Raw genomic sequence first — 23,404 nt, forward strand, 5'->3', positions numbered from 1 at the left:
CCTCAACCTACTGCTATGGATGACATCTTCCAAATTCCCTTCAATTTAAAAGGCTTCTTTGCAAGAATCTATTCCAACATATCATCTCTTGGAGACACCTCTCTCAATAGAATTAAAGGGAAATGGGAGGAGGAGCTTGGGGATGTAATACCTGAGGAATCCTGGACTGATGCTCTGAAGAGAGTTAATGGAACTACTACATGTGCTAGGTTAGGTGTAATTCAGTTTAAAGTCTTGCACCGTACCCACCTCTCCAAGTCTAGGCTGGCCAGAATTTATCCTGGGGCGGATGAGAATTGTAGCAGATGTCATGTCGCCCCGGCAACATTAACACACATGTTCTGGTCATGTTCTTCCCTCTCGGATTACTGGTCAGAGGTCTTCAGAATACTTTCACAGGCACTATCCTTAAATTTGCAACCTAACGCCTACTCTGCCATCTTCGATATAGTGCCAGCTGACCAACGGATTATCAATAAGCATAAGAACATTATAGCATTTACAACTCTACTTGCCCGCCGAAGGATATTGTTGCACTGGAAATCCCCCATACCACCCAGCACCTCCTTATGGATGAATGACCTTATGGTCCATTTAAGTCTCGAAAAGATCAAATACACACTTAGAGGGTCAAAAGACCTCTTCTATTCTACCTGGAACCCAGTAATGTCTTTCATAAACAAACTTAAAACCCTCCCTGATAATTCATGAATCCACAAGTACTAGTTCCTGAGGGGTGACCCATGATGTTGCACAGCAAGCACGGCCTCCTCATTTATTTTCAAGCTTTACTTTCAAATTAGCTGCTTCCACCCTCTTTTCTTTTTGTTTAATTCTTCATACCTGTTAAATGATACCTTCACCTATTAATATCATAACCTTAATCTATTTATCTACTTATTTAATCTCCTTAGATTGGGATGCACTGGATGTTGTAGGGAGGGGCGAGGGGTGGGTGGGGGTTGTATTTGTTTATTTGTTTATGTGTTCTGTGAAAAATCCAAAAGTATTGTCCATCTATATAACTGTCTTTCTGTACCTTGTTCTCAATAAAAAGATAGTTGAAAGAAAAAAAAACTTCCTGTAAGGTTTCAAATTGAAGTTCAATAACATTTCATAGACATGCAGCATGCTAATTATAACCTTAATGTATTTAGCTGCAGAGTATTGTGCAATAAAATCAAGAGTGGGAGAAACTGTATGCTGTAGATGTGTGGAGCAGCAGTTAGCTTGATTGCAACCACAAGGTTTCAGGTTCAGATTCCTCAACAGTCCTCTCTCAACATCTACCATTCAGATGCTGTTGAGCAAGCCATCATTTAACCACTTAGAAAGGCCACAGTGTCTGACAGCAGAGTCACTGTCTAGCATGCAATGTGAACACGGCACTTTGAGGCAGGTTGCACTCAGCCAATCCAAGACAGGCCATTTCCAGACTAATGTGGCTAAATCTGAAATGTTAAAAAATGTTAAGATGGTGTTTTCAACCACCAAAACAGATGTTTCTTTCTCTTCAAACAGTGGTCTGTGGCTACATTGTGGCAATAAAAAAAGGGATGCTCATGTGATCACAAGCGTTTGACCTGTTTTTGAGAATTTGGACTCGCCAGCACATGGTTGGTCAGGTTTTTTTTTAAATGTTTGTTCTGTAAACAGCAAACAGTACCACCAAAACAGCAGAAAGCTTGACTGATTTGGCCTCCTGATCCGGATCTACAGTTGGAGGAAATGTTTGAAATGGAAAAAAATGGTCTGCTGCTGTGTGTTGGTTTCCCTGCTGGGGGACACGTGGGTTTAAAAAAGTCAGAGTGAATTCCACACTTACTTTCACAGCCTGAGAAAACAATCCTGTCTTCCCGCTTGACAGTCACTCTCACCTCCTCGCTCCTCTTTGACAGTCAGTCAGTGAGGACAGCTGGTTGGCTGAGTGTGGATGTATATCTACGTATATGTAGGTATCTGGGTTTATGTGTGTGTGTCGCTCTTTTTGTGTGTGTGTGATCCTAGGAGGTCAGAGGTCAAGCTGTGGTTCACAGAGAGCCACGTTGTTCCCCTCCAAACAGGAAGGGAGGGCACTGTCCATATGCTGTCTTCACTCACACTCACACACACAAACACACACAGATTCACACGCTCACGCACACCATATAGATTGGAACAGTAACAAATTCCAGCAGGTACACACACGAGCTCACACAAACACAATATACACACACTGACGTACGTAGGCTACAGATCTATTTATCCTCACACATGTAAACACTTTAACACAGTCATACACAAATGTAAACCACTTTACATCACTTGAATGTCTACACATTAGCTGCCTCCATAACCCTGCCTCCCAACTACTCGGTCTCAGGCTCATTCACATGAACTGAGGAAGAAAAATAACCCTGGATTTTACAATTTTTAGGACATAATGATTTAAATAAGGGCTATTTAACTGGGAAGATGGTGTACCTCAAAAGAAATTATCCGCTAATTTACAGACGGAAAAAGTATTTTTTGGCCCAATGGCATCAAGTGACGGACCCAGAAGTTGTACGGTTTGACCTACAGCATGTCATGGCTTCAAAACCTAGTGCCGTTCCTGGGGGCTTGGTTCACATGGATGCAAAGCTTTGCAAATGTTTTTTGAGGAAGGAAAAGCATTCAACACATGTATTAGACCGCAAAGATACAAACCATATTTTTTGGTGAGAAACACTAAATGTAAACAAAACTTTTTTGTTTTAGTTTGATGGCGAAAAAAGAAATGGGATATTGGGAAAGAATAATTAAGTCCTCAATATGTGTCAAACAAACCTAGTTTAAGTTGGCCAAAGTTTCATACTTCGATTCACGTTGGCACTGAGCAAACTCAATTGGCTAAGAAACAGTGAGATGCACTTAAAATCTCTGGAAATTGTGTAGGTGGTCCTTGAGTTAAGATTTTGTTGTCAGACAAGTTTGTTTACGCATACAACGCATACTGAGGCCTCCCGTCTGGTCATCGGCCATTTTAAATGTCATTATAGCCGATCACACAGCAACAAGTATTGTTTTTAACCTATATTCATGTTTATTTGTCAGGATGACTAAGAGCTGCAATCAGATCATTATTATAATCACTCTTTATGCTCACTGAGATGTCTGACAACACAAACAGAAATCTTTATAAGAACAAACTGAAAGTGCGGACACGTGGTTTTCACATGTAAACAGCGACCACATCAAGTCTCAGTGCCAATGCTGTTTAGGACAGCAGTGTGAAAGTTTGAGACTCCGATGTAAAATGAAGACACTTTCCTCCTTAACCTCGTGTCTCTATTTTGTCTCCCCTCTCCTCAAACACTTTTCACTTTTTCAACACAGTCACTGACACTTTTTTGGCTCTCTGTCTTGCTGATTAGATGCTTCTTTTCCCTTCAGATTACTTTATTTTCTCTCTCCACAAGCAGGATCCAGACATAGGCACAGAGTGTGTGCAGCCAGCAGACAGCTGCTTCCTCATAGTGTTTGACGACATCTTTTATAGGATTTAGAAGTTATTACACACACAAGGAAGGCAGCGTTTAAGATTTATTGTACCTTTGTAAACAAGCTGAGAAAAAACAGAGGACCGCTGTGTTCCCCCACACACTGTTCTGATCAGGAAATGACAAGATGCCAAGAGGTTATTAAATCAAAGTGTCAAATATCCAAGATGAAGGCAAGAGAGTTATCTTCATGGTGTAACTCCTAAAAACATAATCCCAGACCAGAGGTTACAATCTCCTGTTGCTACTCTCCAATACTGTCTGTCAGAGGACAGAAATTATGGTGTAATATCTTCCTTTTTGTCCCCATAACATCAATTTAAAAAGCAATCTACAAGGTGCCTCAGTTAAAGGGTCTCACTTTGGTTAAATCATAAGTAAACAGGCCGACCAAACAACCATCCAAACATTACAACACTGATCCAACTGGATACTCATGAATGGTAGATGTAAAGTTGTCAGTAATCAATTAAATATGTGCCCAGTGGAGAAAGTAAATACTGTATATCAACATAAAGTATATTGCCCAAACACTTCTTTATCAGGGATACAGTCAACTTTTTATATTTATGATACCTGCACACCTGCCAAACTGCACCCTATGCACTCAAAATGTGTTGGGTTTGTTTCTTATGGTTTGGGGAATGGTTGCAGAGTTCTGGAGAGGGTTTCAGAAATACTATCAAACACCGTCCAAAGCAATTCCTTACTTGACAGAAGTACTGTTGCTTAATGACAATAATAACTTGGAACTCTGTGTTAAGCGAAGACATCTCTGGCTAGTTAACCTTACAGCTGCCAAGCGACTAAAAGTGTGTAAGTGGAAAGCTCCTCGTTCTGTCAATATACAAAGATGACTTCATAGATCCATTCAGACATTAAAGCATGATGTACGCAGACCATGTGGAAGCTGTCCATGTAAAACAACTCGATCATAGAAACCACTGACCAGTGCTTCTGCTATGGTTTTTTAAATAATATGACCAAGCCAAAGGAAAAATAAGAAATGTGATAGCTCTGCCTCAGTGTCCTTACACCACTGAATATGATGTTGTCCATTTGGCTAATTTCAAACAGCATAGAGAAAACCCATTCTTTAAAACTGAACAAGACATTGGTTTGACAAGATTGTTAGGCAAATGGTTTGACAAGTGATCTTTGATTCCTTACTCTGCACAGATGTCTTTTGTCATTTTATAGCAATAAACAAACACAAATGCTCCAAGCAAAACGCAGTATTCTGCCACTAACAAACAGAAATAATGACTTGTTCTCACACCTCCCCATCTGGACTGATCATTTCTCAAGATTATACAGGCAGGTGGGACAGACAGAGACACACACACACACACACACACACACACACACACACACAGAATGTTAAAACAAATGTTTAGTGTTTACACTAGACCTCTTGTTGTTGTTTATGTACTTTCAGTTGCAATTGTTATTGTTGGGGCTGTAAATCTGACGTCAGCAATAACAATTACAGGTTCTGTCTCTAACTAGACTCTAAGTATTACACTTAAAAGGCTTCAAGTTATGGATCATTTTTAATCACAAGTATTCCATTATCACAGGGACAATGGATATCATGATTGCAGTTCTTTTTAAGTATTTAAAATTATAAGTTAAAAATATTAAAGATCTCTTTTCACTTGCCCATGTAAGTCTGTGGCTATAACAGCATCTTTCAACTCAACACCACCAAAACAAATGTTCTCTGGTTTAAATCCTGTTGACAGCTAGATTAGTGAACTAATAAGTCACCAGTCAAATTTTTTTATCAACAAATCAGTGTTTCTGAAAATATGCTGTAGTTCCCCATATCATATTAAAATAAGGTAGCAAGTAGATATTTAAGACACATTGTGAAACTGTGGTGAACTGGTGAGATGCATCATACTGCACAAGACAAATAGATTATTACACTAGCGCCCCCAATGGTCTAATCCCTGTAGCTGTGAAGTACCAGAAACAGCTTTGCTTCTATCAGTGTAAAAGTGATGCTGTCCCCCACTGTTACAAAGCACAAAAGGTCAGTTTTTACACGGTACATTCATACATATTGAACTCAGTATGCTTAACAAAAAATAATAGTAGTACTCAATAAAAGCAATATTAGTTAAAGTATAAAACTGATCACGTGCCATGTCTAAGAAATGGTCCTGATAGAACAAGTCTCCGGTGAAGAAAAAAACAACTTATTACCTTATTCAATGGAATTAAGCCATTTCACTATTTACAAGTGAAAATTTCACTGTACGTTTTATAATCATTCTGACATTTCAGTTCATGATGACTCAGGTGACTATTGTTAAATTTGGGTTTAATATTAGTAGGCATAGGTGTCACATATTAATGGTGTATTATTTTAGAGAAAAGGAATGAGAACTAGCTATTACACTGTTAAAAATGTGTACTCGTCACAAACCAAATTCCAACAATATTCTTAGCTGATGCATATCAAAAGTACCAACAATTATCAAAAGTATTGTTTGCTGTCTATTTCTATGCCCAATTATGCGGTATAAACCAATAGTTATAGCGTTACTCCTAATTTCACATCAAACCCCAAAGTGATTTTGCACAATATAAGGTTTAGTGTGTGAAGTAAACTAGTTAATTATATTAGAATAAAAAATAAAAATAAAATAAATAAAAAGTATTAGACAGCATTTTTAAAGTAAAGGCTGAATAAAACAGTTTTGGATACTAATTTCTCCACTATCTCCAACTCAAAGATACCTGGACAAACTGCCAACTGAGTGCCTGTTTCAGCTCATTAAGACCCTGTTCTCAACTGGCATTGACATCTGTCCTGAGTGATCGGATCACAAGTGGACCGCTCTAAGTAGGCCTACAGGTGAAAACACTCTCAGGGCGCATTGAGATCGGATCGCAAAAAACACATTTGGAGGTGGTTTGAGCCACATATGTCCAAATTCTAATAGCAATGAGAACGGGAATGTGTCCTGTGTCCACATTAAAGTCCACCTACTCAATTGTAAATGGAACTACGCAGGCTTACATATTCAAAGTAGTTCTCATGTCACAGAAACCACTGAGAGTGAATTTTGTGTTTTGGACGTTATCATATACTGTTAGTGAAGTGTCTGTGTTTCTGTTCCTGCATGCTGCCTGCTCTTATCTCCCAGACTGTCGCATGCTCTCTGCAGCGCTGTTGCCTTGAAAATTACGTTATTTTTAGTTTCATAAAATGTCCCAGAATTTACCAATATGTAGGACATTACTTACTACAAAGCGTCCTGCTATTATGTCGTCTCCTTCTTTTAATTATTAGTCTCGCATTACCAGAGCTACCTAGCGCTGTCTGGAGTTGACTTGTGAAATTAGTGGTCAAAGCGGCGGCTGTGAAATGGTTTTGTTTACTATAAGTTCTTCACAATAAAAGTCGTTATTTTGGTATTTGAATACTTTTATTATGAAGCAGCAAAATCAGGAAATGTTGGGTCTTCATCAGCAGCTAAGCGAACATGAAAGGTAAGCAGTTCTAATAGAAACTAAACTTCAAACAACAGAGATTCTGTTAGAAGCTACAAAAGCACTGAGACTTTTAAAGACCTTTTTTTCTCCTGCACAGGTCCTGCCGCCCATCAGTAGATCACCTTATGTCAGCATCCCTTTTATATACAGTCTATGGTCGGCACACAGATAAACTGTGGGCAGCGCTTTTTCACTTGATTTATGTGAAAGTACCAACTGACATTATAAACACACACAACAAGCCTATATGCAAACAGAAATGATGTACGTTTTTATTTGTATATAGAGCGGGGAAGTGAGATCCCATCACAAGTGGTCACTGAGGACGCATTTGGAGATAGATTCTACAGACAGGTGAAAACACAAGTACCTAGAGCTGTCCACTTGTGATCAAGACAGATGTTAAAACCAGGTCAGAACAGGACCTAAGTATCAATCACTTGAACAGCAAACCGGCTCACACTTCAAGAGTAGCTGGATTAAACAATAACAAGCAGAGAGCGCCCTCTGCTGGGCATCACGGCAGCTTAAAAATGTAACTCAAGAGGGTGGACACAACATCATATATCATAAACACCCCAACAATCCAATGCAATCCAGTTCAATGACAATTAAGCCAATACTACCACCCTCAAGTTACAAATAAAGTTGAAAAAATAGGCGGTGTAGGGAAATCGGAGTTGACTTTTTGAGACATTGAAGATGAGGGTATGACAGAAAACAACCTGGGTATGAGAAATACATCAGTTAAACTGACAGAGATCCATCAATCTGCTTTTTTATTTGCATTACATTGTGGAAAGGTAAAAGTAAAGTAACGTTAGCTGTTGTTGCTGTTCTGTCTTTTCAAAGTGATTTGATGAAAGCACATGCATGTTTTGGCCTCATTGTCTTCTTTTAACAGGGAGTGACTGTCTTCTTTATGACAAACCGCGACCAAAAATGACCAAGTTGACAAAACCACTTACTTGGCTAAAGGTCTCAACAAGAACCCTGTGCTTGAGGAAGAGTAATTTATGCTGTTTTACAACATTTGGAGCATTAATTCATTGGTGATTAATTATCTACAAACTACATAAACACTGGGCTAATTTAGTGGGCTAACTTCTTCTAAATGATCTCCATCGGATATAATTTTACAAATTTGAGTTCAGTTCAATGAGGCGCCTTATTGCAGACCTCGCCGACGGCCTCCAGCAGCTTTTTAACGGACTCCATCGCCAGCCGGAAACTTTCATGAAAGCTGCCGTTACCTTCCTTTACCCAGGCAGCCTGGAGCTCTCGGACCCACTCCAGGATCTCATCCAGGTGCTTCTGCACCTCCCTCTGCTCCTCCAGCTCAGCTAGCAGGGCCTGTCTGGCACAGACTTCTGCTTCATAGGCTCTCTGGAGGTCAACAATGGACTTCTCCAGCCTCAGCACCTCCTGGATGGAGCAGGACCACAGTCAAACCACAGACACATACATTAGTTCCCTGTTTTCAACAAGATATTCAGACATTATGATAAGTAGAAATAAACTGTACAATACTGATCGAACCCTCAAACAACTGGAGCAACAAACATGAATGGCTAACACATAAAATGTGTCATATTGTTAATAGACCATTGAATGTAATCAATAGGGGCACATTTGCTTTTTGAGGGCAACTACGTGGTTGACCTTGAGTTAAGATTATTTTGTCAAACGCCAAATGCATTTTTAGATTAATTTAAACATATCTTTGGGATTTCCTTAGTGTAACTTATCGTCTAAATACAAACTGATACAGTGCGATATATCTGTGACCTGGCCTGGTTTTATAAAGTGTTTGACTGGGGTCTCGGTTTATTTGAGGCGAAAATGCAATCCGACCATTTATACAGTCTATGAATCTGACCGAAATATAGGAAGTGAACCAAAAACAGTGGATTTACTAGCCTGTAATTTTACACTTGCACACAATTTACGGACTTAAATATGATTTGAAGGATGATACCTTTCAAATCCATTACCTATTATGATGACCATCCATCGCTCGTCGTCTGTGTGTGGGTGACAACACATATTTCCTTCATCAGGGCCCGCCCTCTCCTTCACTCGCTGTACCCCTGTCAGCTTTTTATATTGTTTGTCTTTTTCTAAAATATTACAAACCAGAAATAATAGCCAGAACCAGCTCATAATAGTGAACTATATTTAAAAACTAAAGTTACTTTCCCCACCTGTATGTCTTGGGGGTACTTCTTGTGTGACTTGTCCTCGGGGAGGAGGACATTAGGCGGCACGGAGAAGCAGCGGTTGACCAGCAGCGCTTCCATTCGCTCAGACTGCTGCTTGAACCGCTCTTCGAGGAACTGCTGCAGCTTATGGCTACACTCCCTGGCCCGGGACCGGAGCAGCTCGTCGTCTGCCTCGCCTTTGCTTAGCTGCCTCACACACACCTTCTCCACGACGGGTAAAATGTCGTACAGGCAGTCCTGAAAGGCGCTGTAGACCCGCAACATACATGTCTGCGGAGTGAAACCAAAAAACTGTGTCTCGTACAGTTTTAAAGTCGACGGAGGGATACTGTCCGCCTCTTCATCGACTTCTCCGCGGATATCTATCTCCATCTCTTCCCGGGTTTCCCGCGCCATGTTGAATGGTTGAACTATGTTTCTTCTTATTATTGTGATGTTTTTGGTGGCTGGCAAACAACGAGGTGGTGCTCTGCCGCCACTTACTGGTATGGAGTGGTACAGCGTACTATGGGAGCACTACAGCAGAGAATTTCTAATAAGGGGAGAAATCATGTATTATGAGAAATTCATGGAGTCCCGCCCCTCCTCCGAGAGACCTTGTACGTTAAATTTCCCCTTCATTTCTCCCATTGACGTCTGGAAAAATCCGTATATAAAGAGTTTTAGACTATGCCTTAGGCTAACCAGACGTGACGTGACTCATAAACATACGACATATCATTTCGAGTGAAAAAACGAAGAGAAAATCCCATAAAAGTCAAAGGTACAAGACTGTGTACATATTTTCATTATCGAGCAAAGGAACTACTAATCCCATAAACCACCGCGAACAGTACATGTACTCCTTCATTCAACTTTCGACCTATAATCCATGTTGAATTTGCAAAAACTACAATCAAATCTGAGATTTCTCAATGACAAGAGACACATTTAGCCATCTAGCTCCATAGAGTCCAGGTGTCACTGCCCGATGTGAGTCGAGTGCAGATGTGAGTGTAGGCCTACAAGAACCTGCTAACGAGAGATTTCTGTAATGTCAATACAATAAAAATAGACCTACATAACGAAGTTCGTTCACTGCTGGCTACAAGTTAGCAATCAAACACAACAAAGGCTGTCACTTGAATGGCGTTTTGAGCTAACATTAGCAATCAAACAATCATAGAGGATTTTCACGACGCGTCATCAGACCCGAAGTCGCCATGTTGGAGGTACTCCGCATCACAACAAAGCACAGGCACTGAAGTAGATCCCGAACAGCGTTAAGGAAAATGGTTAATTATTGCCATGTTTTAGGTTGTACCAATAGGTCAGACCGAGAAAAACATTTGGAATATTATCGACTTCCAAACGTTATTAAAAACCAGGGAGAGGAATGCCAGAAGTTATCAGAGGAAAGGAGGCGCTTGTGGTTGGCAAAGCTCAACCAGGATCTACGAGGGAAAACTCTGTCTTGTTCGGTCTTTGAAATGAAAAAAATATATATTGAGAGTCACTCGGCTACACCTTGAGTATCACAATGATATCATACAGTTAAGGTTAGGTTGATTAAAGACGTTATTGCATTACTTACTTTGGCCTTCACAACACATTGGTCGTTAATGACTTGGTACTGCGTCTCCCTCACCCATCCACACACCATCTGGTTATAAGCCTCCAAACTTTTGTAGGATTTAAGGTCTTCCGCTGTGTAAGGGCTCGGCGAGAAAACCAGGTAGTTGACTATATCGGGATATGCAACTGAAGGAAGAATCACCGGGTCACCATGGATCCAAGAAGAGGGAGCCAACTGTTAGGGATCTGCATCGCCAGTAAACTGTAATTTCTCAAAATATCGCGCCTTTTTTGTGGTCCAAGTCCTTCCATGCCTTTGCATCTTGGACGCGTTTTGATGAGCTTTTCTGTTGTTTAGACATAAAGTATTAAAGCATCCAAAGTGCACAATACTCCATTCAGTTGTTTACACCGAGTGCCTCCAATATGGCCGTGCATCCAGGTTACCACCCAGAACGTGACGTCGGTGTAAACCCTCTATAGATAGCTAAAACGTTTTTGAAATGATTTCCATCTTCTGTTATTGTTTGTAATGAGAAAAGTTTATTTTATGGATTTCACAAATTTCAGTATGACACGTTATGCCGTAAACCGTTAAAATCTGAGCATGCGCAACTCACATCTGCACTCGACTCACATGGGTAGTGACCTTCTTATATAGGCCTACTGTCTATGGTAGTGACACCATTAATTTTGCATTCACCTGCCATCACCCTCAGTGGAACTCTGGTGGAACTGCAACCAAATTCGGTACAATGGGGCTTAATAGAGAGTGAACAGGCTCTCCGTAGGTGGGCTCTGACTACAGACTTTAGAGACGGTTTAGAGGATATTTGGTATATATATATATATGTCATCAGTTTCTTATTATTTTGAGATGTAGGTCATTATTTTGATATAGTCATTATTTTAAAGTTCCCTTATTATGAAAAAAAATCTGGGATTTGGGGTGTTATTTTGTGTCTCTGGTGCTTCCACACACATGCAAACGTGGAAAAAAAGAAACATCCATGCTGTTTTGAGTGAGATACGGGTTTCTGAATGTATCCTGTCTTCAGTCTCCGGGTGAGCTGTTCAAAATTGGCACGGCCGTCTACATCATCGGCCGAAACATTTGAATATTCCCACCCACGACCACCCCCTTTTTGAAAATTAAACCATGTAAACCTATTCTGGTACAAATTCTAAATACAATTATGAACCTGAAAATGAGCATAATAAGGGCACTTTAAGACTCATATCGAGAAACGTTCACATTATAATGACTTATTGTATGCACATTTTTTCGAACTCCTCTTAGGGGGTTTATCGGATTCATCTCATTTTTGGTTGGTATAATAATCCTACAAAGCCTGGATGTCAACCAACCTACTCAAACTGAACAGCAATAAAACAGATCTCTTGGGTGTGGCCCCCAAGGCGCTGTCCAGAAGGTCCAGATCTCATCCTGGATGTTGATGGATGCGCCATCTGCCCATCCTCTGAGGTCCGCAACCTTGGTGTAATACTGGACTCCACCCTCTCTTTCCATACTCACAGAAAAATCCATCACCAAATCAGCCTTTTTTCATCTCAAATACATCTCCAGACTCCATCACTTTCTCACCCTCATTCATGATTTTTTTTATAACCTCCCATTTGGACTACTGCAATGGAGTCCTGTCTGGGGGTCCCCAGCAAAACCTTAGACAGGTTCCAGTATGACCAAAAATCTGCTGCCAGGTCTTGGTGTGGGTGAGGACCCTGGTGTGGATGGAGCACATTACCCCAACCCTCACCCACCTTCACTGGCTCCCAATTAAGTCCTGCATCACATATAAAATCCTCCTTCTCACCCACAAATCCCTCCATGCCCTGGCCCCACAGTATACCTCTCCGACCTCATACATACACCCCACCCTGAAACCTGCGGTCCTCAGACGTTGGCCTGTTCTCCATTCCCCACCCCAGACTACCTTCAGAGACAGAGCCTTTATTGCAGCCGCATCCCTCTGGAACACCCTCCCTGCAGATATCCGAAATGCTACATCCCTGGATGTATTTAAAAAAAATAAAATAAAAAAAACTCCTGAAACACCACCTGTTTACCACAGCCTACAACCTCTAATTCTGTAAAGTGTTCTTGGGTTTCTTGAAAGATGCTATAAATAAAAGTTATTATTATTATTATTTTTATTATTATTATTATTACTGATCTGACCTTAAAATGTGAAGGAATTTTGGATAGCTCGAACGATGATGTCATTGGTCATGTGACAACACGCCATTTCAGGTCCTTTACAGGTATGGAACTTTTTGAAACTCCTAGAGGATTCAACGGATCTTTCTCAAATTGGGTCAGCAGCATGTCAAGACTGTCACGATGCCAAATTGCAAAGCTTTTGTATTTTCGTAGAACGGCGTTGGCGTGGCGTGGATGGCCATTTTGTGCATTTCGCCATAACACAGGAAGCTGTTGTAACTTCACTTTACGTTGTCCAATCTGCCTGAAACTTTACATGCATCATAAGAGTCCAGACCTGGAGATATTTACATGCCCATATTGAGTCATGGTCATAGCGCCACCAGCTGGCGACAGCAAGTCATCCTTATGTGACAAACATCATCTGTTTTACATGAAATGTTTATGGTGTGGTGGTCTACACATGATATGCAGCAACATATCATTAGTGTATGTTCTCAAGCGCCACATAGTGGACAGAGAAGGTGTTACAGGCGACTAGCATCCCACCAGCACTCCCGACGTGCCGGGAGGGGCGAGGGCCCGTTCACCGCTGCAGCTTTAATTTGGCTTCTTTTTGGACCCGCAAACCAAACCTCAAAGGCAAAGCATGTAACATTTGAGAGTAAGAATCAGTGCAACAAACTAGAAATATTCTAAATATTTTGAATGTACAGTAGTACTTTATAACATCCCTGAAACAGAACGTAACACGAACATTAATCCCACAGTTTGAGATTTGATTTCAGTGCTTTAAGTGTGCAACCAAAGAGGAACCTAATTGTTCATTGATTAAAAAAAAAAAAAAGTGACATCATGACGTGTGACGTACGTTTTGGGCACGCCCCCTTGTTCGAACGAATTCCGAACGAAAGGGACATGCGCGCGCGCTCACTTCCTTCACAGCTCCTGCTTCTTTCTGCGGTCTGTCTGTGTTGATAGCATAGAGGTTGATATCGGCTTTTGATTCTACACGTGCAATCTTTTCTATGTGAAGCTCTCTCTCTTGGAACCCGTGTACAAGCTCATCATCCCGCTCTGTCAGAATAGGTACATTTACCGTCTGCGTTGAGTGTTGATCTAGCTACAACTGCGCAGCTGCTTGCATGGCGGGGGCAGAGGTTATGGCTGGAAGTTTAGCCGGGTTTGCTCCTTTTAGCATGGTGATGTTAGCTAGCTGATGCGTCTACTTTTTGTTGTGGTGTTGCTAACGTTAGCTAGCTAGCAACTACTAGCCAATCTGGTTAACACAGTTGAAGTGTGACAAATGCAGAGGGTTTTACGTGTGTCTCTTTATGTGAAGCTAAAGTGTGATGTTTGTTTCCTCCGTATCGTCTTCTCTCCAGGTGTAAAGCCATAGAAACCGACAACCATGGGGGCTTATCTGTCGCAACCTAACACGACCAAGACCTCTTCCGATGGCGGCAACAGCAACATGAGCTACGGTTTCTCTGCCATGCAGGGCTGGCGCGTCTCCATGGAGGTGAGGCGGAAAATGAATGATCGGCTCAAAGACAACCATGTTGCCGCTTCGTGAACACAACGAAGAGAAAAACGTATTTTGAGTTGTAAATGGCGGGACAAAGGGATGTGAGGCTTTTCTCGTTATAGGTTTGTTTGTGTGGGGCGGGTTGGTATCTTTCCACAGTACACAGAGTTCGTCACACTCCTAAACTAGCTTTACCTGAGCATCAGCTGCAGTGGTGGATTAAATCCACAATTCATCCTCAGGGTGTTTTTGGTATGCTGGGTTACATTGTAATCACTCTCCCACAACATTCAAGATCATGCAATTGACGCTGTTGGACGGAATTGTCTGTTTGTCTAAGAAAGTACTTCACTGTAGCTGGCAGCATTTGGAGATCCAGTGTCTTTGACTCATTTTCTTCTGATGAGAAAACCAGCTAATTAGCAATACTACACCAGCTCTCAACAGAATAGCAGCCGGTAAATTATATGACAATCAATTAAGATAATGTGTAGAGGTCTCCCTTTTTTGTCATCTTATCCCTTCTGACTCGCTTGTCCCAAAAGTACAGGTTGCGTTCTTTTACAAGAAGAGGAATTCTGATTGCTATGATTTGTACCAATTTGTAAAATGTCACGTTGTCTGGATTGTAATGTGCATTTTTGTGTTTGTTGTGCCACAGGATGCTCACAATTGTATCCCAGAGTTTGATGAGGAGACAGCCATGTTTTCTGTGTATGATGGACATGGAGGTAACACACATACACATGCTGTCTTCTGTTTATATTGTTTTGCAGAATGCATTGTGGAGTTCACAGCATTTAAACACTAACTACTAACTAACAGTATTTTCCTAATCCTAATATTGGCAGTGCACAACACACTACCCCCAAATATTTTTCTAAAAACAACAGTTTCTCCCAAACTTATATGTAGCATCACACCAACACACACCCATTTTTGTGACATGTTTCCAAGGTTTTCCCCTTTTTGTTTGTTTTACATACCTCCTGTGAGTGCTATGGATACAACAACATGAATACTTATGTATACTGTTCCCATTTAGGTGAAGAGGTGGCACTGTACTGTTCAAAGTACCTTCCTGACATCATCAAGGAGCAGAAGACCTACAAAGATGGCAAACTGCAAAAGGTGAGAAGCCGTAGAAGCCACGGCGTGACCTGTCTTAAATAAGTTTGACAGAGCAGACGTTTTCATGGCCAGAGGCCGGCTGCTCGACTGTAGCATAGTTACAAATTAGGTGGGATTAGAGGCAATGTATTATAAGTGTGGTCACCATTTTTCCTCAGTACAGCATTGACACATTCGAAACGCTCTGAACAGACCCGCAACATGAATCTCATCAATCTTGAACCCAATATTACACTGTGTCGCTTGACTTTTACTGACAGACCCGTTTGCATGATTTTTCCAGGCTCTGGAGGATGCCTTCTTGGCCATTGACCGTAGAATGATCAAAGAGGATGTCATTAAGGAGCTAATCCAGATTGCTGGACGGCCCACAGAGGAGCCGCCCGCTGAAAAGGTGGCAGAGGAGGACGATTGTGAGTACACCCCTAACTATGAAAGTTATGTAGTAATTTTTGGTGTGGATGTTAGTTGTAAGGAACGCATAACAAAGCTCATTCGTGTTGAATGGTAAAGGAGGATTGAGAGAATTATGAACATAATTATTAAAGAAAAGTACCACAATCAAGGGCATGGATGATAAAACAGACCATGAGAATATGACAAATACAAGACATAAGGGATACAAATTAAGATTTTTTTTTCCTGACCAAGAAGAAGACCCTGATTAACCGACCATTAACCCACAAGCAGCCAACTTTGTCCCAGTTCACCCGGGAAAATTAGCAGCCGCGATTTTGCGAACATTGTCACTTTCCCCGTCCCCAAGGCTCCATCGCATCAATTCGTTTAGCTGCGGGGTTGTCAGCTGTGTGTCTGCCTGCCATACTCTAGGAGGTAGGTAGGACAGCTGATTTACCTCACCAGTACTCATCATGGCATGTCATTGTCACATAGCTCTCCGTTGTAAAAGCCACAAACTTGGCAGAAAAGAAGAGCTTCAAAAGCAACTTAGCACAAGGAAGATGTTCCCACACAGTACTTTTTTTTTTTTTTTTGCTTGCTTCATTTTGCTCTGGCTCAGTGAAACATAGCCTTGTAGTGGCACGGTCAGAGTTTTTTAATACCTGCACCAACCAGACCTGTAATGAGAAGGTGGAAGGTAAACAATCGCATTCAATTTTCTGTAAATTATGGTTGACTTACTCGGAACGCTGCTTTGTCACCTTTTGACCCACCCGACCGAACCCTTAATATTTTCTACTAGTAAGCTTACCCGCATCGGGCCGACGGGCAGCATCACTAACGTAATGACAACATCTAAGTGGTTCAATGTTTTTGCCCTCCTTTCAGTGGACACAGAGGAGGCAAGTTTGCTCCATGAGGAAGCCACAATGACCATAGAGGAGCTGCTGGTACGCTATGGTCAGAACCTTAATGCTGTCAAGCATGCAGCTGCCCTCAGGTAGGTTAACACACTTTTTATTTTGACTTTTCATACAAGGACTAACACTTATGTGGCAATGAAGAAGTATTTTGCGCTTTAAAGAGCCTGTGAAATGGAGACTTGAACTTCCTGGAGATGTTACTTCATGGAAAATGATGCAGGGGTGTCCTCATGCAAGTCCACCCATGCAGTAATCCCAGATTTTGTAACAGTCCTGTCTTTCTGGCGATCCATAACTGATAGCCCATTGGTCGACACATAAAACTAATCACCTTGCTGTATGATGTCTCAACAATCTGTTTGAATAGGAATAATATCACATTATGGAAGTAATGATAGCATTACATGGCAACTTTGTACAGGTTTGTATGTACTTTTTTTGTACTTTTGTATTACACATTGAAGACTTCTTATGGGGACAGAGTCATCTATATTCAGGCAACCAACTCTTTCTTGGTTTTAGTGACTCAGTGAGTCCCGGTTTCTTTAATTATTGTGTAAAACAGCAGTTTAAGACTCATGTGATTGGCTCCTCCTTTATTTTCTATTTGTCTTTTTGTTATTAGTGCGGCTGCTAAGAAGGCGTCCTGCTCGCACCCTGAGGCTTCGGGAGACAAAGGGGAAGATGGGGAAGGACAGAAGGAGGGGGTAAATGGAGAGGCGGAGGAGGCGAGCAATGGGAAGGTGAAAGAAGGCGAAGGAGCAGCATGCGGGTCAAAGCTGCGAGCCTGTCGGAGAACAGGAGGAGGTGAAGGCAGTGGTGCAGGTATGGAGCTGGGAGTCAGGAGTCTTAACAAGATGACATGAAAAAACTTGGTAGTGTTCTAATTATTATTAACTAATTTAGAATATTGAAATTAGTATAATTTTATGGGAAATGGTCTACCTGCTCAAACACTGTAAATGTATCTTTAGATTTGTACTGTTGCGTTCATATTCTTAAAGAAATGGCTTCATGAGTAGCCTACATGAAATTAGTAATCTGGGCACCACGTCCTCTCCTTTACTCTCCACTTATTTTCGCTCTCTATTCCTCTTGTCCAACACCTCATGTTGCCCTCGTTTCTCCTCTGCAGCAGCTGACTGCGGAGAGTCAGGAAGCTCCAATGGAGAAGAAAAGGCTGGTAAAGCAGAGGGAGACGCAGGTCCCTCCTGCTCCTCTTTGGCCTCCAATGCTGCTGGAGATTCCAAGTCTAGGTTTTTTGACGACAGCGAGGAGTCTGAGGAGGGAGAAGAGGAGGAGGGCAGCGATGAAGAGGTGAGAAAAGGAGACCTGAAACAACCATCCTACTTGGCTTAACTTGAAAAGAAAGAAAGCATTGTAATTGTGACATTGTAACCATTTTTACCACCACCACCTAATATTTTTTTATTAGGATGGCAGTGAAGAGGAAGAGGGTGACAGTAGTGAGATGGAGGAAGAGGAGGATACAGAGGAGGGAGAGGAAGACTCTGAAGATGAAGAGGAGGAAATGTGCCTCCCTGGAATGGATGGCAAGGAGGAGGTGTGTACAAAGATGACTGAAACTAATCTAATGCAAGTGACAAATCAATACAAGTTCCTACATGCAGTAGAGACAACATATCATGCTGAATGTCAGGGATATGGGCTGCCTTGACTTCTGAATTTTCGTTTTAGCTGTTGAGTGAAAGATAAATTGCAGTGCAAAATGTATTGAGGGTGGAGCTGAAAAAAATGCATGATTATCATTTTAACAGTTTTTGGCTTCCAGGTTAATTTAACTTCATTCAGTGTGATTTAGGTTTTAGGTAAAGTGTCTGTCTGCTCTGGTGCATCTGACCGATCACAGATGTTTGTTTTGACTTCTTGTGTAAATAGAAGACACTTAGGTGGCTGCCTGGAATTCCTTTCTCTGCAGAACAATGTCTGGTAGCTTTTAAGTAGTTCATTTCCGTCATGGGGAGGATTCAGATTTATTTTATGGAAAAAGGGAGTTGGTCTCGTAATGTTGGTGTAAAATAGCATGAAGATTTTAACGGTGTGTCACGTCTCGTCTCCCATGTTTATGCATTCGCAGCCTGGCTCGGACAGCGGCACCACAGCTGTCGTTGCTCTGATCCGAGGAAAACAGCTGATTGTGGCCAATGCTGGAGACTCTCGCTGTGTGGTGTCTGAGCGCGGTAGGTCCAAACCATTTGGTGCCTATGTACCTTGATAGAAGTGTACCATACCAAGAGTATATAGATTATATTGTTGTTGTTGAAACAGCACTGCTGTTTCCGTTAACGAGCAATTACGGCAATATGCTGGTACACAAAGCTTATATACTGACTTTATTAAACAGGCTGGTTATAAAATGACTTCATGCCATGAAAAAGACACAGGATGTTACAGTATTGCACCTGAACCACCTGGGAGTGCATGCTGTGAATTAATATAAGCACACCTAAACATTTGATGAATGTAAGTAGTTTTTAGGTGCTAACTCCAATGACAGGAATAACTCAATGTTGGTTTTTCATGTCACTTGAAATCTGATCAAATGTTGGAATTGTTCCTTTTTAAAGAGGTTTTATTATGACTGTCAAAGTGTTTATTACAACAACAACAAAAAAAATCCACAATTTAGGTGACATAGTCATTTTACTGGGCAACAGTCAGTCATGGTGTTTTGCTCTTGCATGGTTGCCACTGAAATGTAAGTGGCAGATCTAAGAGGCTTTGCAGTAATGTATTAAATGTAAGAGCTCTGTTGCTGTGATGCTGTAGGCAAAGCTGTCGACATGTCGTACGACCACAAGCCAGAGGACGAGCTGGAACTAGCTCGCATTAAAAACGCTGGAGGGAAAGTGACCATGGATGGACGGGTCAACGGTGGACTGAACCTCTCCAGAGCTATTGGTATGGCTGACTTTGTGTGCGACTTTTACAATTGTCTTGTGAGCATTTATATTTGTTGCATCAAAATTAACCCCAGTAGCAGCTCAGGTCAATAATAGTTATTTTTTTGTTTGGGGTTTAAATTGGCAATTTTTTAAATGTTTGCATATTTTGATGACCACCTCCTGTAAGCAGAATACATTTCTCTTAACAAGCTTCTAACTTGGACTCTGACTCTCAGGTGACCACTTCTATAAGAGGAACAAGGCTCTGCCTCCAGAGGAGCAGATGATTTCTGCCATGCCAGACGTCAAAGTTCTGACGCTTAACGGAGACCACGACTTCATGGTCATTGCTTGCGACGGCATCTGGTGAGTTTGAGTGGTCATTGGCAGATTAGCCCCGTAATTGAATATTGATCAGGATGCATGATTAACTGTAGATTTCACTATGCCAGTTACCATGTTAATGCATGTGAGGTTGTTCTTTCCTTTATTGATTTGTCATTTACTTGTTGAGCAGCCCTGTTCCTATTTCCTGTTATTATTACTGGAATTGTTGTCTTTTTGTGGTCAAGACTTTTTGTACTCTATCTGTAAAGTGTCTTGAGATAACTCTTATGATTTAACACTATAAACGAAATTGAATTGAATGTGTTGTGTGCAGGAATGTGTTGAGCAGTCAGGAGGTGGTGGACTTCATCAGCGAGAGGATCAACAAACCAGACGAGAATGGCAAAGTCCGAGTCCTTTCATGCATAGTTGAAGAGGTGAGAGACGCACTTAATACTTGTACATACATCAGTTGGTCAGAGTTCTGTAACCACATCGAGGAATCAGTTACATGTCAGACATTAAAACATTAAAATCTGCAGTTTCTGTATTCCAATTAAACTGTAATTAAGTATGAAAGCTGTTGATTGAATAATTAAAGAGCAGAGAGACCGTGGTAGAGTGAAGTAAAAAATGCATTTTACTTGTTGATGACCGGTGTGTCCGCAGCCTCCAATCCACCGCTGGTAGGTGACAGTGATGAACTAACTAAAACGGGAACTGACTCTTATGTAGCCTAACTTTTTAGCCTAATAAGACCCATATATGGCAAATTTTTGTAGACTGACTGGGATGGCAGCCCCACCCCCCCCAACCAGCCCCTCCTCCCTCTACCAGTGTTACCTGCCAGGCAGTAAATTCACATTAGCAATTTGTGTGTGTGTGTGTGTGAACATGGTACCTCACGCTTCTCATGATTAAATATGTTCATGCATCTTTTAATTTCAAATCCCATATGTCCTCCTCACAGCTGTTGGACCACTGTTTGGCCCCCGACACATCTGGAGACGGGACAGGATGTGACAACATGACCTGCATCATCGTCACCCTCCGGCCACACCCGTCTCATCAGCCAGACGACACGAAGAAGAGGAAGCACCCGGAGGAGGCAGGAGGAGCCAAGCCGGAGGAGAACGGAAACGACAGCAAAAAGGCTAAAAGCGACTAAAGGCAAAGAGAAACTGTCCCAGAGGGAGCAGCTGGGCCCATGCTACCCCAGATACACCAGAGACACATTCTGTTCAAAATGTAATCCTTACCTCACAAACATCAATACACCCGTAAACAGAAATTACAATTCCTATACATACGCTCAAAGACCGGCTGAACTAAGATCATCAGTGTAGTTTTTTTTTTTTCCCCTCTGTTTTAGGCCGATTACTTTAACACCCCCTCCAGTTGTTTCTTTTCATTCGGTCTCGCTGGAAAGAAGCTGGACACACTTTTACTTCTTAAATTCAGAAGAGGCAGATTCATAGGCATGATGAATAGCACATCATTTTCTAAGTTTTCGTAACTAGAAGGCAGATGCAGCGCGAACCGGTCTACCGGACATGCACTGCACTCTCATTGTTAATCTTTTTCCACATGACAGTTTCACAATTATGTTTTTAGTGGAAGTTTGAGGATAGCTCTCATGTTGACCGGTGTCTGATTGCTGTTCACATTTTACAGCGTGACACGTGCATTTTCATTGCAGTTTTGCAATATATAATGTGCATGTTACGTTTCCAATATGAAATCGCACAATGCTTTCTGTGTGTTGTGTCCAAATAACAAGGCATTCATTGTATCTCAAAGTGCCAAAACCATCATTTCTTTCATAGGCACCATTTCACATTTCTTTGAATTGACTAGACCCAGAGAAGGGAACCGAAATGGCTGCCAATAGAGTTGCATTGCGTAAAAGTAACCGTAGAAAAAGTGATTGAATGAGAGGATATTATTGTCTTTTGTAGCCCAAATTGAAGATTCAAGAAGCCGTAGGGTGCGCGTGCTAGTCCAGTGTGGCACTGAATGAGTTGCTTACCTGTGTCAGGTTCCTCTCCCATATTCCACCCTGAGTTTGATCGGGGCCGTTTGTGTGAGTCACAGTTAGACTCCAGTAAGAGGGACCCAAGGGTTTGGGGTACTAGTCCAGTTGCGCATATATATATATATATATATATATATATATATATATATATATATATATATATATATATATATATATATATATATATATATATATATATATATATATATAAAAACACTTATTCTTTTCCCCATTAGCACCCATTCACAAGTGAGGATAAGTTTGTTTTTTTTTGTTTGTTTTTTTTCTCAGTCTTGCTGGTCACTTAACAGCCCAATCACCATCATCCTTCTTTTTCATCCCTGCTTGGTGTCTAGTCTTGATCAAAATCTGTACATTTCCTGACAGAGAAGAGATGCCAGGGTTTTGGGAGCTAGTGTACTTTTCGTCTGTCTCTGTGTCCATCCAGAGAGAGGTGATGATTAAAGCTCTGGACCTCCGCACACAGCTCGTCTCCACCCTATTTACTTTTCCTGTCTGTCCCCCGTTTCCAATGTAACATCTTTTTAAGATCATCTCTAGGACATGTGTTTTAAGTAAAATAAGTATTTCCACTCAAGTGTTTACTTTTCATTTTTGATGTATTAGTTGTTGGCAGTTATTAAAAGAAAAAACGGTGAGAAGTCATTTTGTGAGCACGTTCTGAAAACGCCCTGATGCTGGGCAGTGGAGAGGATGCACAAGGTTACTTTTTGAGTGGAAATACAATTTGAAGTTCAGAGCACCACGGCAGTGTATGATTTTTGCGGAAGCATCATTTAAACCATATTGTGACCGTAAGTTTGTTTCTAGTGTACTATCTTGTCACCATGCCCTTATTTCTGTACATAGTTTTTTCAATACTTATAATTGAAGAAAAGAAAATGCTTTTTCTTTGTAATTGTGAGTCATGTGACATTTTTGGTGCATACTCTTTTGACACCAGTATGTAAGTACATGCAAATACATTTTTTTAAATAATGAGACAACCGGAATCCTGTGTTTCTTTAAAAACAACTATAGCGGCATCAGCTTTTTAATCAGGTTTTAGAGAAGTTTTTTTATTGTGAAATACTTTGTCGTAGATTTGATGTCTGTTTTATAAAAGTTGCGTCAACCAACAACATTTATCAGGCATACTTTTCCAC

The 23,404-nt window shown here is 41.2% G+C and overlaps 2 protein-coding genes across 3 annotated transcripts; one reads left to right on the forward strand and one right to left on the reverse strand.

Moving 5' to 3' along the window:
• Positions 1–7,274: 7,274 nt before the first annotated feature.
• Positions 7,275–9,682, reverse strand: mis12 (MIS12 kinetochore complex component). Its single transcript, XM_078250973.1, has 2 exons — positions 9,233–9,682; positions 7,275–8,453 (listed from the first exon to the last, which is right to left on the reverse strand). Exons 1-2 carry the CDS (start codon positions 9,644–9,646, stop codon positions 8,184–8,186), a joined length of 684 nt encoding a protein of 227 aa, XP_078107099.1. The 5' UTR covers positions 9,647–9,682; the 3' UTR covers positions 7,275–8,183.
• Positions 9,683–13,893: 4,211 nt separating this feature from the next.
• ppm1g (protein phosphatase, Mg2+/Mn2+ dependent, 1G) lies at positions 13,894–22,386 on the forward strand. 2 transcript variants are annotated; one of them, XM_078250996.1, is made up of 14 exons: positions 13,894–14,075; positions 14,372–14,508; positions 15,176–15,245; positions 15,560–15,645; positions 15,929–16,058; positions 16,936–17,047; positions 17,596–17,795; positions 18,109–18,287; positions 18,406–18,534; positions 19,069–19,171; positions 19,761–19,892; positions 20,113–20,242; positions 20,538–20,640; positions 21,174–22,386. In XM_078250996.1, the coding sequence occupies exons 2-14, from the start codon at positions 14,398–14,400 to the stop codon at positions 21,369–21,371; spliced, it is 1,683 nt and encodes a 560-aa protein (XP_078107122.1). In that variant the 5' UTR covers positions 13,894–14,075; positions 14,372–14,397; the 3' UTR covers positions 21,372–22,386. The 2 variants fall into 2 exon arrangements, with proteins under 2 accessions (XP_078107122.1, XP_078107112.1); XM_078250986.1 differs by having other exon boundaries at positions 13,895–14,075; positions 18,106–18,287.
• The last annotated feature ends 1,018 nt before the right edge of the window (positions 22,387–23,404 follow it).

Source organism: Sander vitreus, chromosome 1 (genome assembly GCF_031162955.1).
Source record: "Sander vitreus isolate 19-12246 chromosome 1, sanVit1, whole genome shotgun sequence".
Classification (NCBI taxonomy): domain Eukaryota; kingdom Metazoa; phylum Chordata; class Actinopteri; order Perciformes; family Percidae; genus Sander; species Sander vitreus.

What these genes read in the sequence shown, in the direction of transcription:
- mis12 (XM_078250973.1), bottom strand. Translation starts at nt 9,646, where the DNA reads ATGGCGCGGGAAACCCGGGAAGAGATGGAGATAGATATCCGCGGAGAA. An exon ending in AGTACCCCCAAGACATACAG is followed by an intron (nt 8,454 to 9,232) that starts GTGGGGAAAGTA and finishes TGCTCCATCCAG; the next exon opens with GAGGTGCTGAGGCTGGAGAA.
- ppm1g (XM_078250986.1), top strand. Translation starts at nt 14,398, where the DNA reads ATGGGGGCTTATCTGTCGCAACCTAACACGACCAAGACCTCTTCCGAT. An exon ending in TGTGTATGATGGACATGGAG is followed by an intron (nt 15,246 to 15,559) that starts GTAACACACATA and finishes GTTCCCATTTAG; the next exon opens with GTGAAGAGGTGGCACTGTAC. An exon ending in GAATGGATGGCAAGGAGGAG is followed by an intron (nt 18,535 to 19,068) that starts GTGTGTACAAAG and finishes ATGCATTCGCAG; the next exon opens with CCTGGCTCGGACAGCGGCAC.